Here is a 17,067-nt window from a genome sequence, read left to right as displayed (position 1 = left end):
ATTGAGTCGTCCAGCAGCATGCCAGACCAGTCGCTGCTATTAATCTACACCATTCTGAGGGAAGGAGACAAAATGGCGAGCGGGAATGGCCAAAACTGACTAGTTATCAGAGTTTTCCATCACGAGTCATTGAAGAGCCTGAAAAGCTGCTTAACGAGCTGCTTAATAATCATAGAAGCTGCCGACACCGTTTCCAAGGAAGGCGCTAAGCTGATGCTATACTACTAAATAAAATCAGTAATTGTTTTTTGCCATTTCCACTCGCACTGCTGTGAGCTGGATGTCTTTTTAAAATATTGTTTATATTTCAGCTTTTAGCCATGTTATTGGGTAAGGATAGTACTTCTGTTTGCTGAGAATGACCGTGGTAATGACCAACAAACAGGCTGGCGCCATAACCAATGTTTTAAATTTACATTATTTGTAATAAATAAATAAAAGTCTATAAAATATAAATTTTGAACATATAAATCCCCTGTTGGAATAGATTAAATTTGTAATTAGAGAGTCTACTCATTTAGAAGAATTATGAAGGCATTTATTAGTACTTGGTGTTAGAACATACCCAAATTTAGTTGTACTTATATTTTATATATAAGTACACATATATAGAAGAAGACCTGGGAGCCACTGACGCTTACAAATCTTGCATATCTTTGGACTTAAATTGAAAGTAGCAGTATTTTGATTATGGCTTTTATTCTGTTTGTTCAAGCAGTTTTGAGATTTGAACGTGCTCTGAGGATAGATGGGAGTCTAATGTCTAAGTTGAATCAAATGTTGATTCAGCTTAATGATTAAAAAAAAATTGAAAATTTGACCTAAAAATAGAAAATGTTTGCATTTAACAAAATAAAAGCCTTTCAAATTTTAGTAAATAGGGCAAGTTAGTAAAAGAGCCACAGCATTCCACATTTCTCATAAAACATAAACGGGTCAAGTCAAAGTCAAAGGGGGTGGAGACAATCAGGTTTGTGATGAACCATATCGATTTTTAAAAACTTAATTTGTTGGTTGGACCCAAAGACTGCCAATAACAAGGTCGAGAGACACCCACTAGGAAGCTGAAGTTGAAACAAAACAATGCTCCTTGTAAGATAGCTGCAGAGTAAGTTTAGGTGAAAAAATGTGCTGACTGAGGCCTAGAAAAACATGATTCTGTGTGTGGGGTGGGGGGTGGGTAGGTGGGACCTTCAGCCCCTCAGAGTGGAATGTCATATCATGTCCTTCTCCTTCAAACAGACACACCCTGTTTTAGGGGGAAATGAGTGGTGTTAAACTGCTGCTGTCAACATGAAAATAATAGTGTGCTTAAGAAGCTCTGCGTTGCATCTTGCATGGCAGAATTGTAAATGAATTGAATATTGTTAAAGTTTGCATTTTTGTTTGCTTCTCTAAACAGAGAAGGGCAAGATTTGTTGCAGTTGCTGAGAGGATTTAAATGGTCAACAGTGGCAGCAGTTTTATTCTGTTGTATGTATATAAGTCATCACTGCATTATCGTCAAACAAAACAGATGTGTGGAAGGCGGAGGTTACTTGTACTTTTACTAAAGTACTTATTTTGGAGTAATTTTAAACCACACTGGTCATTAGTTCTTCACTAAGGTAAATATTTAAACACTTCTGAATTTACTAGTTAACCCACTGTGAAGAATGCTGCCTCATAATAGCTTAATGAGTTTACTGTAAAGTCCACTCATGACAACAGCCAAAATAGCAAAAAAAAGTAGTTTAATAAACGTAATAAATGTAAGAAATATATTATCTGTAGATTCTGTTTACAACATATTAGGCCAGTGAGGGCATTGTTTGTCTAATTTGATCAACTTTAATCAATATTTATGAAAGTTTTTCTATATAACACTGCTAATCGATGACTGATAGTGACTGTAGATAACTGCTCGTCTGACAGACCATAATTTTGGGGCACTTAAAATCTTCAAAGCAATGTTTGTCTTGTTTGTCTCTCTGTGGCCCTGTGATGAACTTGTGACCTGCCACAGTGACTGCTGGAGATAGCCGCCAGCTCCCTGCGAACCGGAAAGGAGAAGTGCGTAAAGAAAATGGATGGATGGATGGTAAGCTGTACTCTTATTTGAAGCAGTTTTCTTAGCAAACACATCAGGAGTCCCGCTCACTGCCAGTTAAAGTGGAGGGGTTGTTTCCCCCAAAAGAAGGCAGGAACATTGCTGAGAGGCGAAGTAGCCAGATGTGTTGCTCCACTCTATCCTGAGTGAGCAGACTGGTTCCAAAAATAGAACATGGTAGATCCCATAAATAGGATATTATGGCTTCACTTTTATATAAAGGAAGTAGACCAGGACATGTTGTCCATCTTTATTTATAGTCTTTGGTTGGACCTAAACACAACCCAAGCACCAGTGGTGACTTGTACTTCTGTACATTTGTGTCTCCCTCAGCCTGAACTCTCACAGTTTCCATCAAATTAGAACGTGTGTGGGACAAGAACTCACTCCCAAGCTGAATAAAGCATATGAATTTTATGTCCATTGAACCAGAACTGGCTATAATGATCAAATTTATAAATCTACTACACAGTTTAGAAACATACCACATGATCACAGGTTTCTTGGGAGAGGAAACTACAATGCAGTGTTAGATGTTTTCTGGGAAAGTCGTGCAGCGTGGAGCGTGTCCACAGCTTTCTCCATTTAACATCCTTCTCCATCTCTGTTTAGTATCTGAATATAATAATTGCCAACACCTGCACTTCATTTCTTTTTATTGATGAACTGATATCTCTGTCAGATCTTTGTAGAATACTTGGTACAGTCCGGCATTTATGCAATCTTGCACCCAACCGTATGACATAGGTTACTATTAAATTCCTAAACTCACTCATTGTGGTTTGTACCGATTAATTATGATGGCTGGAAATTGCGCAATGTGAGCCAAATTCAACATTAAAATTTTTATAAACTCATGGATATCTTGCAAATAAAGTGATCTCTGAAATAAATCTAAAGTCGGTTTTTAAAATGTTAAAATTGGGGTGCATGTTTCTCATGTCCACAGCTGAATGCTGTCTGACTCGTGAGCTAGTGGCAAGACTGGACCAACTCAAAGATGAGTTTAGTGATTATTTGTAGTATTTTTTTTAGTTTGTAACTAAAAAGGTACATTTTGAACCAATAAAAACTTCATGCATTTTTCTTATTGCTGGGAGCAAAGCAATAGGTTTGCACCCCCACTTTAAAACTTGGGGGTGCAGTTGCCCCACCAATCAGGCGCCTATGGGTGTGAAAATGGAAGAACCTTAATCTTATTTTGACACAAACACATTTATGTGTATCCACACCTTCAGAGGACATTTTGCTGCCTTTCATTCATTTCCTGAGGACTTATCACCAGCTGCCTAATCTTCAGCATGTCTTCATCTCAATGGTTTATGATTTTCGATGAGGACGTGGTGTCTCTATAAGGAACAGACATCTCCAAAATGTTAGTGTGTAAACACAGAACCAGTACATTGATGGTTTTTGTTTGGGGGAACCATTAATATCACTCCTTGTTTCTGGTAAAAAGCACAATCAAACTTTTTTTTTAGTTTTTTTTTTTACAAAACAGGAGCCGTGCAAAAGAACCTAAGGTTTCACGTTTATGATTGTCCATAAAAAAGATGAAACCTCTGTTTTTTTGGTGGATGGGAAGAGAAATATGCTGTTTTAGCTCAATTCAAAAACAGCAAAAAAGTGCAAAAAACAAACAAATGTAAACAAGGTCTATCTTTCTAGTCAGTTTAAAAAAGGATGGAGGCTTAATTGCATATATTATAAGCAGCACCTGCAGCGGAGAGAGGCATTCTGAGTGTTGGGTGGGTGGGGGTGGGATCTATATGGGCCTCCTACTGGATTTAGAAGACATGACCAGGAGTAAAAGCTGACATACATCCAAAAGCAACAGACCTCATTCTTGGGATGCAGTTGGGTTACAAGCTTCTTAGGTTCTGCAGTCATGATGTGAAGTTTTGGTGTGTAGTTCATCCCTGACAGATGTCTGCACAAATCGTAGAAATCACAACTGATTCCATCGGCCACACTGTGAAGTATAAATTCTGGCACCAAAACAATGGCTCAGCAGCATCCAGCTTCCCTCGGATGGTCTCCTCTGGCTATAAACACACATATAAATATAAAATAATGTATATTTATATTTATATATATGCATGCATGGCCAAGTGTTGTTTCTATTTTGCTGAATCTTGACTGGATTGTTTCCTTTCCCCAGGACAGCACCGTCATGACCATCATGGTTCCTCCAGACTTCACTCAGTTGCCCAGATACCAAGACTGGAACAGAGGCAGATACACAATTCAAATTTAGGATTAAATGTGATTATATATCTTATTGCATATCTGTCTGTCTATTAACAAAATACCTCACAAACCACTGCTTGGATTTTAATGAAACAATCAGAAAGTAATAATTGGACGTACATCCACAACTAATTAACTTTTTCAGTCAAACTAATTCAAGATGGCCGCTACAGCTTTTTACATTAGTTAACGACAAAAAAAATAGGTACAACTCAGTCAATTTTACAGCTATTGAGCTAAATAGATGTGGTAGTAGCAGAGAGTCCTTCACAGCAGATACTCTGACCATGACATCTTGCAATATCGCACGAGTTTGAGCTTAATGTTATTTCAAGATTTCACCAAAATGGCTGCAACTCCATCATTTTTCATTATTAGATAATCTTGGGCTGTGGAATAAATCACAAAAACAATACCTGTCAAAAAATGATCAATATTAAAATATTTAGTCATATTCCACTTTAGGAGCGTGTTCTCTTCTGGTCTTGCCTACTAAATGAGCTGCAGCCTGCCTGTGTGTGTGTGTGTGATGAGCAGACACAAAAATTCTGACATTTAATGCCAAGAACAAAGTTAGATCAACTAAATGATCAGTGTCTAAACGCTGTGTGTGATCCTGTAAGTTTTGTCAGTACACACAACCCCAGTTCTGTAAATGTTAGGACGTTGTGTAAAAAAGTACATAAAAACAAAATGCAATGATTTGCACATCTCATAAACACAAATATTATTCACAATGGTTCATAGTAAACATATTAATGTTTAAACTAAGAAATTGTACCATTTAAAAAAAAATAATGTTAATTTTTGAATTTGATCTTGAAATGTTAGGACAGGGGTAACAAAAGACTGTAGTGGTACCAATAAGAAACAGCTGAAGGAGCATTTTGCAACTGATTAGGGTAATTGGCAACAGGTCAGTAAGAAGACTAACAGGAGCATAAAGATGGGCAGAGGTTCACCAGTCTGTGAAGAACTGTTTAAAAGTGGAAGAATTTTAGAATAATGTTGAACCACGGACATTTGGGAAGACGTTCAATATCCTGTCATCTACAGTTCATTATATTGTCAAAAGATTTCAAAAATCTGGACAAATCTCTGAGGTCAAAGGACAAAGCTGAAAGTTAGAATCGGATGCACATGATCTTTGGGCCCTCAGGGACCACTGAATTCAAAACTTATCTGATTCTGTTCTGGACATCACGGCATAGGCTCTAAGGTTGGGCGAATGGACGAATTTATTGACCATCGACGATAGGCTGAGCCATTCGTCGCTCGTTTTTTAAGAGCGATTCATTTATTTATTTATTTTTGCACACTGGCAGGTGTGCGGTGGCTGCCCTGCTGGTGAAGAAACAGGGCTAAAGGGACCCTCTTTTCTGTTGTTTTTTTAAAGCTAAGAAGCAAGCGATCTCTTCCTCCTCGTCCGGTGACACCATGACTATAATTTGCCACAGGGGAATTTTAGGCAATCTGTACGCTCGAGTATGAAGTCTCAACCGTCCGTCGACAGTCCGGCTCACGGAGTACTCGCAGTACACCCGAGTATGTGGGGGCCTTAAGTGTGGAACGACAAATATGAAATTAAACAAAAACTGAACAATAAAAATGAACTCCTCCAGCAGAAAACCTACACTTCCATAAAAAATAAAAATCTTCGCTGCTGTTTTCAGTATTCTACTGAGTGATTTGGTGCATACAAAATAAATAAATAACTGAATATTTCTAAAAACAACAATGTCTCAGAATCAGAACAAGAAGATAAGGAGAAACTATTCCTTCCAGAAAGAGCTTATAAATTATTTGACCAAAAAACAAGCATGTTTACCTCACTGGGTTTCAGCAGGGTGCGCAGGTTGTTAACAACATTACCAGCGGTGCTAAAGGCACGTTCCGAAGGTGTGCTTGTTACCGGTATGCAGATATTTTCTGTCATTTGAGATGACAAAAAAGTCCAGACGTCACCTGCGCGAATATATCACCCATCGTCATTGGTTGGTCTGACGAATATCGGCTGAAAATTTTTTACATATCCCCCAACCTAATAAGCTCAGGAACACTTCCACAGATCACACAAGTCTGTAAACACACTTCACCATACCATCCACAAACGCAGGGTAACGCTCTATAACGCAAAGAAGAAGCCAGATGTGAACACCCTCCAGAAACGCTGCTGTCTTCTCTGGACCAAAGCTCATTTAAAATGGAAATAGACTGAGGCAAAGTGGTAAACTGTTCTGTAGTCAGATGGTTCTAAATTTAAAATTCTTTTTGGAAACCACATCTTCGAACTACAGAGGAGAGGGACCATCCAGCCTGTTATCAGTTCCCAGTCCAAAACCCTGCTTCTCTCATGATATAGGGGTGCATTAGTGCCTCTGGCATAGCCAGTTTGCACGTCATGTTTTTTGTTTGTTTTTTTGCAAACTCCCACAATAGAAAAACAGGAACATAAAGATATCTACTGTAGGTTATTACTGGACAGCCCTCTTCACATAGAAAGCAGTAGCCTATGTGCTGTGTGCACCGCAGGTAGCCTAGAGCAGGGAACATGCAAACACTGTGCCCAAATTTATCACTAGTGGCTGGGAGACAGAAATATCCAGAAAAAAGCTTGTTTGTCCACCTGCAGCCTTCATGAACTTTGCCAGAGAAAAGCTCTGGCATCATATTTACCAACAAAGTGAAAAAGAACAAGCAGCAGTGTTTGTTGATGTTTTCGGCTTCTGCGGCTGATGATCCCGTAACACCTGCTTCCATGTTTATCCCACACTGAACAGAAAGCACTGTTTCAGAAGAGAGCTGCACCAAGACTCAAAAATAAAACCCAAATTAATTTGGTTACAATAATTACAACATACAGTTTGTGGCGCAGTGCAGAGCAGACAGTCCATGGGCAGAGCTTGAGACACCTCAACACCCACAAACATACAGGAGTTTGTGTATCACATAACTCAAATTCAATCACTGGAGTATGTGTGTCCAGCGATGGGGTTATCAGCTGATTACTGTGTGTGAGGTGCTGTCCTGCACTCCACCCACAGTCTACTGGCCCAGGGGCACACTGCGTCTCACACACACACAACTGAGTGATCGGTGTAGAGTTTATTTGAACTATTTTTCTAACAGAAGAAAGACCGTCATACTGGGGGACATTCTGAACCTTGACTCAGGACACCCCTTGTTTCCCAGTTCAATGAATAATTGTTTTCAGTGGGAGATATGCATTCCTTCATTATTTGCAGAACTGAAATTTCAAAGTCATCAAAATGACAAACTATGCAAGGAAGTGAGAACAGAATCCTTTTTGAAACTGTGGAGATTAATAACCTTCAATGAGTCTGAGGATTTTAGGTTTATATTCATGACATGAGCTGGTTAAATGATCTTTACTGACCTGGGCTTGATAGAGACCACCTGGGTCACGAGGAGTGACTCCAACGAAGGATGACTGACTGGCAGGGGGGGTCCCGGGAGCAGAGTATGCTGTTGGAATTAAATAGATGATATCCACTATTACGGTAGCTCTCGTAACTCAAGGTCACTTATAGTTGTATAATGCAGCAGCTTTAAAAGGTTTTACAGATGAGCTAAAAAGTTTAATAAAATGAGTGCAGTTTCCCTCTAATTTGACTTTCATTAAGACTGGTTGGAAACCCCACCCATCTGAGGATTAACATCTGCACTGTCACTCACAACACATACTTTGAGCAGCTTACAAAATCTCATATCACGAGATTGCACAACACGTTACTTTCAGGGTCTTACCAAAACGGCTAAAACTCCATCATTTTTCATCTTAAGATGATCTTTGTCTGAAACTCAGGCATGAAAGGTGGCAGGTGATATGCATTCCTTCAAGGAATGCTAGGCCTTTAATATTAGTTTCCTGTTGCCACACATATACTTCTTAGGTTCCTCAATCTGTTGTCAGATCCTCTGTTTACCTTGTCATAAACTGTTTTATTCAAAACTTATGTATGATGGAATATTACATAGATACATGTGTGTTCTGTGTACATTTACTGTATGAATACACAATGAGTTTGTAACTACTTACTTGGTGATGTGGGGGAATTTGCCCCCCCTTCAGAAGAGGAGGTAGAGGCCTTTGACTCTGTGGGTCTGGGGTGGGAGGGTGCTGGTCCATGGGGTCCTAACATCTGAGAGGCGATGTAATGGCTGGGCATTTTCACTTGAGTGCTGCCATTGAGCTGAAAAAATTTACAAACATCTTTGTCACCATTACAGTTTCCTACAACATCAGAACACGAAAAACATTATGAGTCAGAGTAAAATGGAACCAACAAAATGATTTGCGAATTTACCTCCATATGTGCTCGTTCTGAATTTGATTGCCAGGAACAATTCTTCAAAAATGATCTCAGAAAAAGTTTGAATCTTATTTTTAAAGAACGTTCAGAGTGAGTTCAAGAAAAACTTGCAGTTTAAAGAAATCTTTGCAAAAATCTACTCCAACAAAAGGCCATGTTTCTGCATAATGTTTCTGTCAGGATTTGTTCAAGATGTGGTTCCAAAAATGCAGACACTAGAGCAAAGACGGAAGGCCAATGAAAACAAATTTTAAAAATATTGAAGGCCTTGCACTCCTCAAAGGAATGTACATTATCCATCACCTCTCAGACAAAGTTTTAGATCAGGATCATCTTATGCTGAGAAATTATGATGCTGTAGCAGAGTTTGTCAACCCTTGAAAAAAAATGACACACAAGCTCTCTTTACCAATTAGATTTTCAAAGTAACTTTGCCAATACTGAGCGACACCTACAGTTAAGGAGAACTGTAGGAGAACTGATATAAAAAGCAGCAATCACTCTCTGAAAGTATGCTTCAATGTATAGTCCAGAAAAAAGGTTGATTTATGTTTTATTATTTAGAATGTACTAAATGCAGTTATCAGTTTTTATTTTTGCAAGGCCTCTTTTTAGAGTATTAATTGTGAGTTAGATTTTTGAAAGTGTATAGGGCTTCACAACTGAAATAAAATCACTCCTTTGACATGTTGGATTATACTGCATTGAATCTCAAACTCAAATTGAGGCACATCATATTGTGATTAAAAGTTAAACTGTATTGTGATTACAGGTTGAATTATATCTTTATTAAAGGCTGAATGATATTGTGATTAAACATTATATTGTACAAAGAGTAAAGGCTGAAACATATCATGATTAAAGGCTAAATTAAAATATATTGAGGTTAAAGGTTGAATCGTATCGTGAAAAAAAACAGGCTTAATCATATCATGATTAAAGGCTGAACTGTTATTGTTATGTGAATAAAGGCTGAACTGTATCATATTGAAAGGCTCAATCGTATTGTGGTTACATAGTTAATCATATAAGGATTAAAGGCTGAATCGTATCCTGATTGAAGGTTGAATTGTGATTAAACATTGAACCATATCCTAAATAAAAACTTATACGTAAATAAAACTTAAATGCAGAATTTTTTCCCTAAGTAAAGGTTGAATCATATTGGAATTAAAGGCTGAATTGTATCGGGATTAAGGGTTAAATCCTATTTTGATCAAAGGTTCAATGATATCCTGATTAAAGACTGACTCATATCATGATTAAAGGTTGAATTATGTTATAATGAAAAGTTGAACTGTATCGCGATTAAAGGCTTAATTGTATTGTGAATAAAGGCTAAATCATATCTTGATTAAAGTCTAACCCGTATCATAATTGAAGGCTGAACTTATTATAAATAAAGGTTGAATTGTATTGTGTTTAAAGGCTAAGTCATATAGTAAATAAAGGCTGAAATGTATCATGATAAAAGCCTAAATTGTATTATAATTAGAGAGTGAATCATTTCATTTTAGGTTTTGCTGCTCACGTATCTTTAATGAATCAGACTGTTTGCTGTGTATAAAGATGTGTATTGTTACTACCTCAGACCTGAGATACATAGCCTGTGTTGACAGCTAGTTATAGAGGTCTTTAAAACTTTCACTTTTAGACCAAAGAGATGTTTTCAGTCAAAACATCAATGGACAATATAGATGTCTTTTAGATGTATTCCAAGCCAAAGCTCCTCACTGTGACCATCAGTGCTTAACTTGTTAGAATAGAGCAGTATTTGAATGACTCAGGTTTGCTTACTGTGCTGGGGGACTGATTTGCAGGGTCACAGGGTAATGAGACCAGATCCTTCAGGGGGTCTTGGGTCAGGTGAGGAGGATAGCGAATTGCTCCATGGGAGAAGTAGGAAGAAGAAGAAAAGTGAAGAGATGAGGAAGGATGAGAACTCAGAGACAGACCTGAGAAGAAAATAAAAAAAATGTTTGCTTTCTGTTAAAGAAAGTAAATAAGAAAAGTTTTTGTGTGTGTGTGTGTACTACGAACCACTGTGCACAGCTATGACCGGACGGTGGTGCTGAGTTAAGGAGCCCATTCTTGGCGAGTCCTCCTGGGGAGAGGGACTGTCCAACTCTACTTTCTTAACTGGGGGAGACAAACCTTAAATACAAATACATAAAAATACTTTATAGTGAACCCCCCAAAAGTACTAAAACTCTTGTTAAAGTTTGTGAAAAGCTAAAGACTTATAATATCCATAAATAATTCATAAATTGTTAATGTTTACAATGTGTCTATAAATGTGCTTATTATGCTATTACTAACATTGACACACTATTTTACTGTACAATTAAATATCCTGTAGGTAGTTCCAAACAAATTGAAATTGAAACCAAATCAAACTGAGTTGTTTATGTTAAAACAATTAAACAGAAGCTAAGATGAGCAGAACACAAACTAAAAGCTAAAAGCAGAAAATTGAATATTAAAGCTAAAATTAGTAAAATAGTAGCTACAATTAGAAAAACTAGATAAAAGTAGCAAAAGAGACAGTAAAGCTAAAATAATCTAAATTGTAGCAAAAATTGCCAAAAACAAATGCCATGACTTCAATTACCAAAACAGCAGTTTAAGTTAGCAAACCTGATGATATTAGATAAACTGTAGCTAAACGAAAGTAATTAGATGCTAAAGCTAAAATCAGCAAAGTGGTAGCTAAAACCAGCTACACTGTAGTTAAAAGTTCAAAAGCTGAATATTAGCTTAAAGCTAACAAAACCAGAACAGTAGCTAAAGGCTAAATGTAGTAGAATGGTAGCTAAAAGCTAAAAGAAGACAATAATAGAGCCAGTTTGCTGAAGCAGATTTCAAAGAGAACAAGGTTTTTGAAACATTTGAAAATATTTGAATGGGGAAACTATTTGTAAATCAAGTTAATAGTTTGTATAAAAGTATAAAAGTTACAAGAACTAAATGTCATAGGACCCTATTCCTGCTCAAGCTAAATATTTTGATACACTGCCTGGCCAAAAGAAAAGTCGCCACCTGGATTTAACTGAGCAAATAGGTACGAACCTCCTTTTGGATAATTACTGCATAGGCGATTATTTTTTAGCTCATTTCTTAAACAACCATGTTGAAAGACACATCCCGTGGTTGTGGAAAAGATGCCAATCTGTTTGAGAAAGGTCAGATCATTGGCATGCATCAAGCAGAGAAAACATCAAAGGCAGGGGTGTCAGACTCCAGGCCTCAAGGGATGCTGTCCTGGGAGTTTTAGGTTTTTCTGCTCCAACACACCTGATTCAAATAGTTTAATCACCTCCTCACCAAATCATCAAGTTCTCCAGAAGCAGAAGCAGAAGTTATTCATTTAAAGCAGGTGTTGTAAAGCAAGGACACATCTAAAACATGCAGGAGAGCGGCCCCTGAGGAATGGAGTTTGACACGTGTGATTTAAGGAGTTTACAGAAAGTACTAAAATTGGGTTAAGAACTGTCCAAAGCATTATTAAAAACTGGAAGGCTACTGGGAACCCATTGTCTTCAAGGAAGAAATGTGGCCAGAAAACAATCCAAAATGATCGTGATCGGCGATCACTTAAACGTTTGGTGAAATTACATGGAAGAAAAACAACAGTAGAACTCCGGGCTACGTTTAATAGTGAAAGTAAGAGCATTTCCACACACACAATGCAAAGGGAACTCAAGGGATTGGGACTGAACAGCTGTGTAGCCTTAAGAAAACCACTAATCAGTGAGGTTAACTGGAAAAAAGGCTTCAATTTGCTAGGGAGCATAAAGATTGGACTCTGGATCAATGGAAGAAGGTCATGTGGTCTGATGAGTCCACATTTACCCTGTTCCAGAGTGATGAGAGCATCAGGGTAAGAAGAGAGGCAGGTGAAGTGTTGCACCCATCATGCCTAGTGCCTACTGTCCAAGCCTGTGGGGGCAGTGCTATGATCTGGGGTTGCTGCAGTTGGTCAGGTCTAGGTTCAGTACCAGTGTGTGCTCAAAGAATGAGGTCAGCTGACTACCTGAATATACTGAAGGACCAGGTTATTCCTATAAATGGATTTTTTCTTCCCTGATGACACGGACATATTCCAAGATGACAATGCCAGCATTCATCGGGCTCGTATTGAGACAGAGTGGTTCAGGGAGCATGAGACATCATTTTCACACATGGATTGGCCACCACAGAGTTCTGACCTTAACCCCATTGAGTCTTTGGGATGTGCTGGAGGAGGTGTTGCGCAGCGGTCAGACTCTACCATCATCAGTGCAAGATCTTGGTGAAAAATTAATGCAACACTGGATGGAAATAAATCTTGTGACATTGCAGAAACTTAACGAAACAATGCCACAGCGAATGAGTGCCGTAATCAAAGCTAAAGGTGGTCCAACAAAATATTAGTGTGTAACTTTTTGATTTTTTTGGTGGTAACTTTTTTTTTGGCCAGGCAGTGTATATAAATGATTAAAACCACCTTTATTAGCAGCATGGTCCTGTTACTGACAATCAGTAACAAAACCAATGTTTATGTATAGCTTGTCGAACAATAACACAAATGCTGAAGGCAAAATGTCTACTTCTTGTTCTTCCTTTTCTTTCGGCTGTTCCCTTTTTAGGAGTCACAAGAGTGAGTCATTGTTCTCCATCTAACTCTGTCTTCTGCGTCCTCTGTCCTCACTCCAACTACCTCCATGTCCTCTCTAACTGCACCCATGTCTCCTCTTTGTCTTTTTCCTGGCAGCTGCATCTCTAACATCCTTCTACCAATATTCCCACTGTCCCTCCTCTGCACGTCCAAACCATCTCAGTCTGACGTCTCTAACTTTATCTCCCAGTCCTTCAACCTGTGCTGTACCTCTGATGACCTCATTTCTAATCCTGTCCATCCTTGTCACTCACAAGGAGAACCTCAACATCTTCAGCTCTGCCACTTCCTGTTCTGTCTCCTGTCTTTTTGTCAGTCCCACTGTCTCCAAACCATACAACATAGCTGGTCTCACCACTGTCTTGTAAACCTTTCCTTTGACCTTTGCTGCCACCCTTTTGTCACAAATCACTCCTGACACTTTTCTCCAGCCACTCTATCCTGCCTGGACTCTCTTCTTCACCTCTTTACCACACTCCCTGTTTTCCTGGACAGTCGACTCTAAGTACTTGAAGTCCTACACCTTTGTGACCTCTGCTCCTTGTAGCCTCACTGTTCCACCTGCCTCCCTCTCATTCACACACATGTACTCTGTCTTGCTGTGGCTGACTTTTATTCCTCGTTTTTCAAGCATACCTCAACCTCTCCAAGTTCTCTTCCACCTGTTCCCTTTTCTCACCACAGATCACAATGTAATCTGCAAACATCATAGTCCACAGGGATTCCTGCCTGACCTCATCTGTTAGTCTGTCTGTTAGGGTTTTTATATTATCAGCCTTTGTGCTTATGTGTAAAACTGCCTACATGAGACGTGAAGGTCAGACGACGGGCACCACACCATCTGGCTCTCCCAAACAGCTATGTGTTATTGTTATGCTTATGTTTAAACTATGGTCTGGACTGGTTTTGCCTGTTTTCCTTTAATAAAAGAGAAAGCCCAAGTAAGGAGGCGGAACTTCCTGGACAGCCCGCCCTTAGGAGCTGTTGTGGAATTTTCTCCTCTTGCGAAGACCTTCACAAAAGACAACGGGCCTCTCCGATGTAATTCTTTCTTAGCAGGTTGAATAAATCAAAACCCTGACACTGTCCATCACCAGAGCAAACAAGAAGGGGCTCAGAGCCGATCCTTGATGCTGTCCCACCTCCACACTGAAGCTATCTGTCACTCCTGCAGCGCACTTTACCACTGTCCTGCTGTCCTCATACATGCCCTGTACCAGTCTAACATGCTTCTCTGCAACTCCAGATTTCCTCATACAACACCACAGCTCCTCCCTCAGCACCCTATTGTATGCTTTTTCTAAATCCACAAGGACACAATGAAGTTCTTTCTGACCCTCTCTGTACTTCTCCATCAGCATCATCAAAGCAAAGATGGCCTCTGTGGTGCTCTTTCTTGGTATGAAACCATACTGCTGCTCACAAATAGTCACCTCTTGTCTAAGTCTAGCTTCCACAACTCTCTCCCAGATCTTCATTGTGTGGCTCATCAACTTCATTCCCATGTAGTTGCTACAACTCTTGTTCTTAAAGATTAGCACCAACACAATTATCCTCCATTCCTCAGGCATTTTGTCTTTCTCAAAAATGCCATTAAATAATCAAGTCAAAAACCTCACTGCCATCTCTCCTAGACATTTCCATACCTCCACTGGTATGTCATCAGGCCTTCCCCTTCTTCATCCTCTTCATTCCTCACTAACCTTTTCGACTTCCTGGTCCACTGTTTCTATGGCCTCAACTCTTTTTTCCTTTTCATTCTCTTCATTCATTAGCTCCTCAAAGTACTCCTTCCATCTTCCCATCACACTCTCCTCACTTGTTAGAACATTACCATTTCTATCTTTAACAAGCCTAACCTGCTGCACATCCTTTCTATCCTGATCCCTCTGTCTCATCAGTCAATACAAGTCCTTCTCTCCCTCCTTAGTGTCTAACCTCTTGTACAACTCATCATACACCTTCTGTTTTGCCTTTGCTGCCTCCCTCTTTGCTGACATCTGTGGATCTGCTCTGGGCTGGCTGTGTTGCATCTCCCTATATTCCTGTCTACTCTCTTCAGTCCTCTCGCTGTCCCTTTCCTTCCCAGCTAACCTCTTCTTCTGGATAACTTCCTGCACTTCATTATTCCAGCACCAGGTTTCCTTATCATCTTTTCTCTGTCCAGATGATACACTGAGTACCTTCCTACCTGTCTCTCTAATCCCTGTGGCTGTAGCAGCCCAGTCATCTGGAAGCTCTTTCTTACCACCTAGAGACTTTAACAGCTCCTTTCTGAACTCCTGATAACATTCTTCCTTCCTAACTTTCACCATTTGATCCTCTTCTCTGCCTTTACTCTTTTCCTCTTCATCACCACAACAGTCATTCTACACACCACCATCCAATGCTGTCTGGCTACACTCTCCTCTGCCACGACCTTACAGTCCACAATCTCCCTCAAGTTGCATCTTCTACACAGAATGTAGTCTACCTGCGTACTCCTGCCTCCACTCTTATAGGTCACCCTGTTCCTCCTTCTTTTGGAAATAGGTGTTGACTACTGCTATTTCCATCCTCTTGGCAAAATGTATCATTTTGATATACTTAAATATAAAAAAAAAAATTGAAAAGTTTTTCATCATAGATCTGTGTGCCTGAATTACAGTGGCTGACAGGTGCAAATGCTCAGCAAACAAGCCGCTACTTTTTGCACAAGCTTTGAAGCTTATAGTCCGGTGCGGCTTTTCTATGGATTCTTTATGATTTTTGTGGTATTGTAAGAGGATTTGTTTTGGTTTGTTCCGCTGTTGTACGGCACTATATTGCCTGGCGGAAGGGCATGTGATCAGACACACAGTCACAGGTGAAAAGAGTGGTATGTTGGTCACGTTTGTCTGCCAGGCAAAGTAGTGCCGTACATTTCCGACACTGAAGAAGAGGACTTTGGTGGTTTTAGTGCGCAGGAAGAAGTCAAAGATGGCAATGAATGATTGACTTTTCTTCTTGTTAAAGCCGTGTTACTGCACCTTAGGCAAATTATATTTTTCTGGTGTGCTGTAGGTTACTGTTATACAGTACATTTGTTACTCATTTAAACAGCACAGTACATGTTTCGTTCTTTTAATTACCGGTACTCGTACATATTTGTAAAAAGTTATGCAAATATGTACCGGTAACTTGTTTTTCAAAATGTTAATAAAAGGGATGTGTTCCCAAACAGCCATCTCTTTCCTGACAATCCCCTTTGTGCATATTCTCTTACAGATGGTAATTAAACATTAAAACACCTGCGGCTTTTAGTCCTGTGAGGCTAATGTATGAACAAAACAGGATTTCCCCCTAATTTTAGCTTCTGCGGCTAATATTCAGGTGCGCCTTGTAGTCTGGAAAATACGGTTAAGTTTGCAGTTCTTCTTACTTGCTGGTGTTTTTAGTTTTTGCAGCATTTATGTATTTATTTATTTGCATTAGTTTTTTGTAGTTTGCATTAGTGCTGGGCGATATAACAATAAATATCGTGGGGACGTGTCTATCGTGATATATTTTCTTCTATCGTCTCTATTGTTTCTATCATTACTGTATCAATGATTCATGTAAATATTTCATAACCTAGGCTACGACGAATGTAATAGTGTTGTCACTTTGCATACATTCAGTTTATATAAGTGATAAATAAGAAGAAAAAATAACTATTTTGCGAAGAACCTCCGTTTTGCGACATGACGCTGCTTTACGTGTGGGTTTGCGACATGCTT

General features: G+C 39.1%; 1 protein-coding gene across 1 annotated transcript in view; it reads right to left on the bottom strand.

The window, feature by feature from the left end:
* Window positions 1-516: 516 nt before the first annotated feature.
* Window positions 517-17,067, bottom strand: part of nfic (nuclear factor I/C) — a 55,031-nt gene continuing 38,480 nt past the window's right edge. The window contains exons 9-13 of the mRNA XM_017434742.3: window positions 10,714-10,827; window positions 10,471-10,628; window positions 8,400-8,553; window positions 7,737-7,825; window positions 517-4,312 (exon numbers count right to left, since the gene is read on the bottom strand). Of these exons, the coding sequence (XP_017290231.1) occupies window positions 4,292-4,312; window positions 7,737-7,825; window positions 8,400-8,553; window positions 10,471-10,628; window positions 10,714-10,827 (536 nt within the window). The 3' untranslated portion in view covers window positions 517-4,291. The remainder of the gene's footprint in view (window positions 4,313-7,736; window positions 7,826-8,399; window positions 8,554-10,470; window positions 10,629-10,713; window positions 10,828-17,067) is intronic.

Source organism: Kryptolebias marmoratus, linkage group LG18 (genome assembly GCF_001649575.2).
Source record: "Kryptolebias marmoratus isolate JLee-2015 linkage group LG18, ASM164957v2, whole genome shotgun sequence".
Classification (NCBI taxonomy): domain Eukaryota; kingdom Metazoa; phylum Chordata; class Actinopteri; order Cyprinodontiformes; family Rivulidae; genus Kryptolebias; species Kryptolebias marmoratus.
This window is presented reverse-complemented; position numbering and strand designations above follow the sequence as displayed.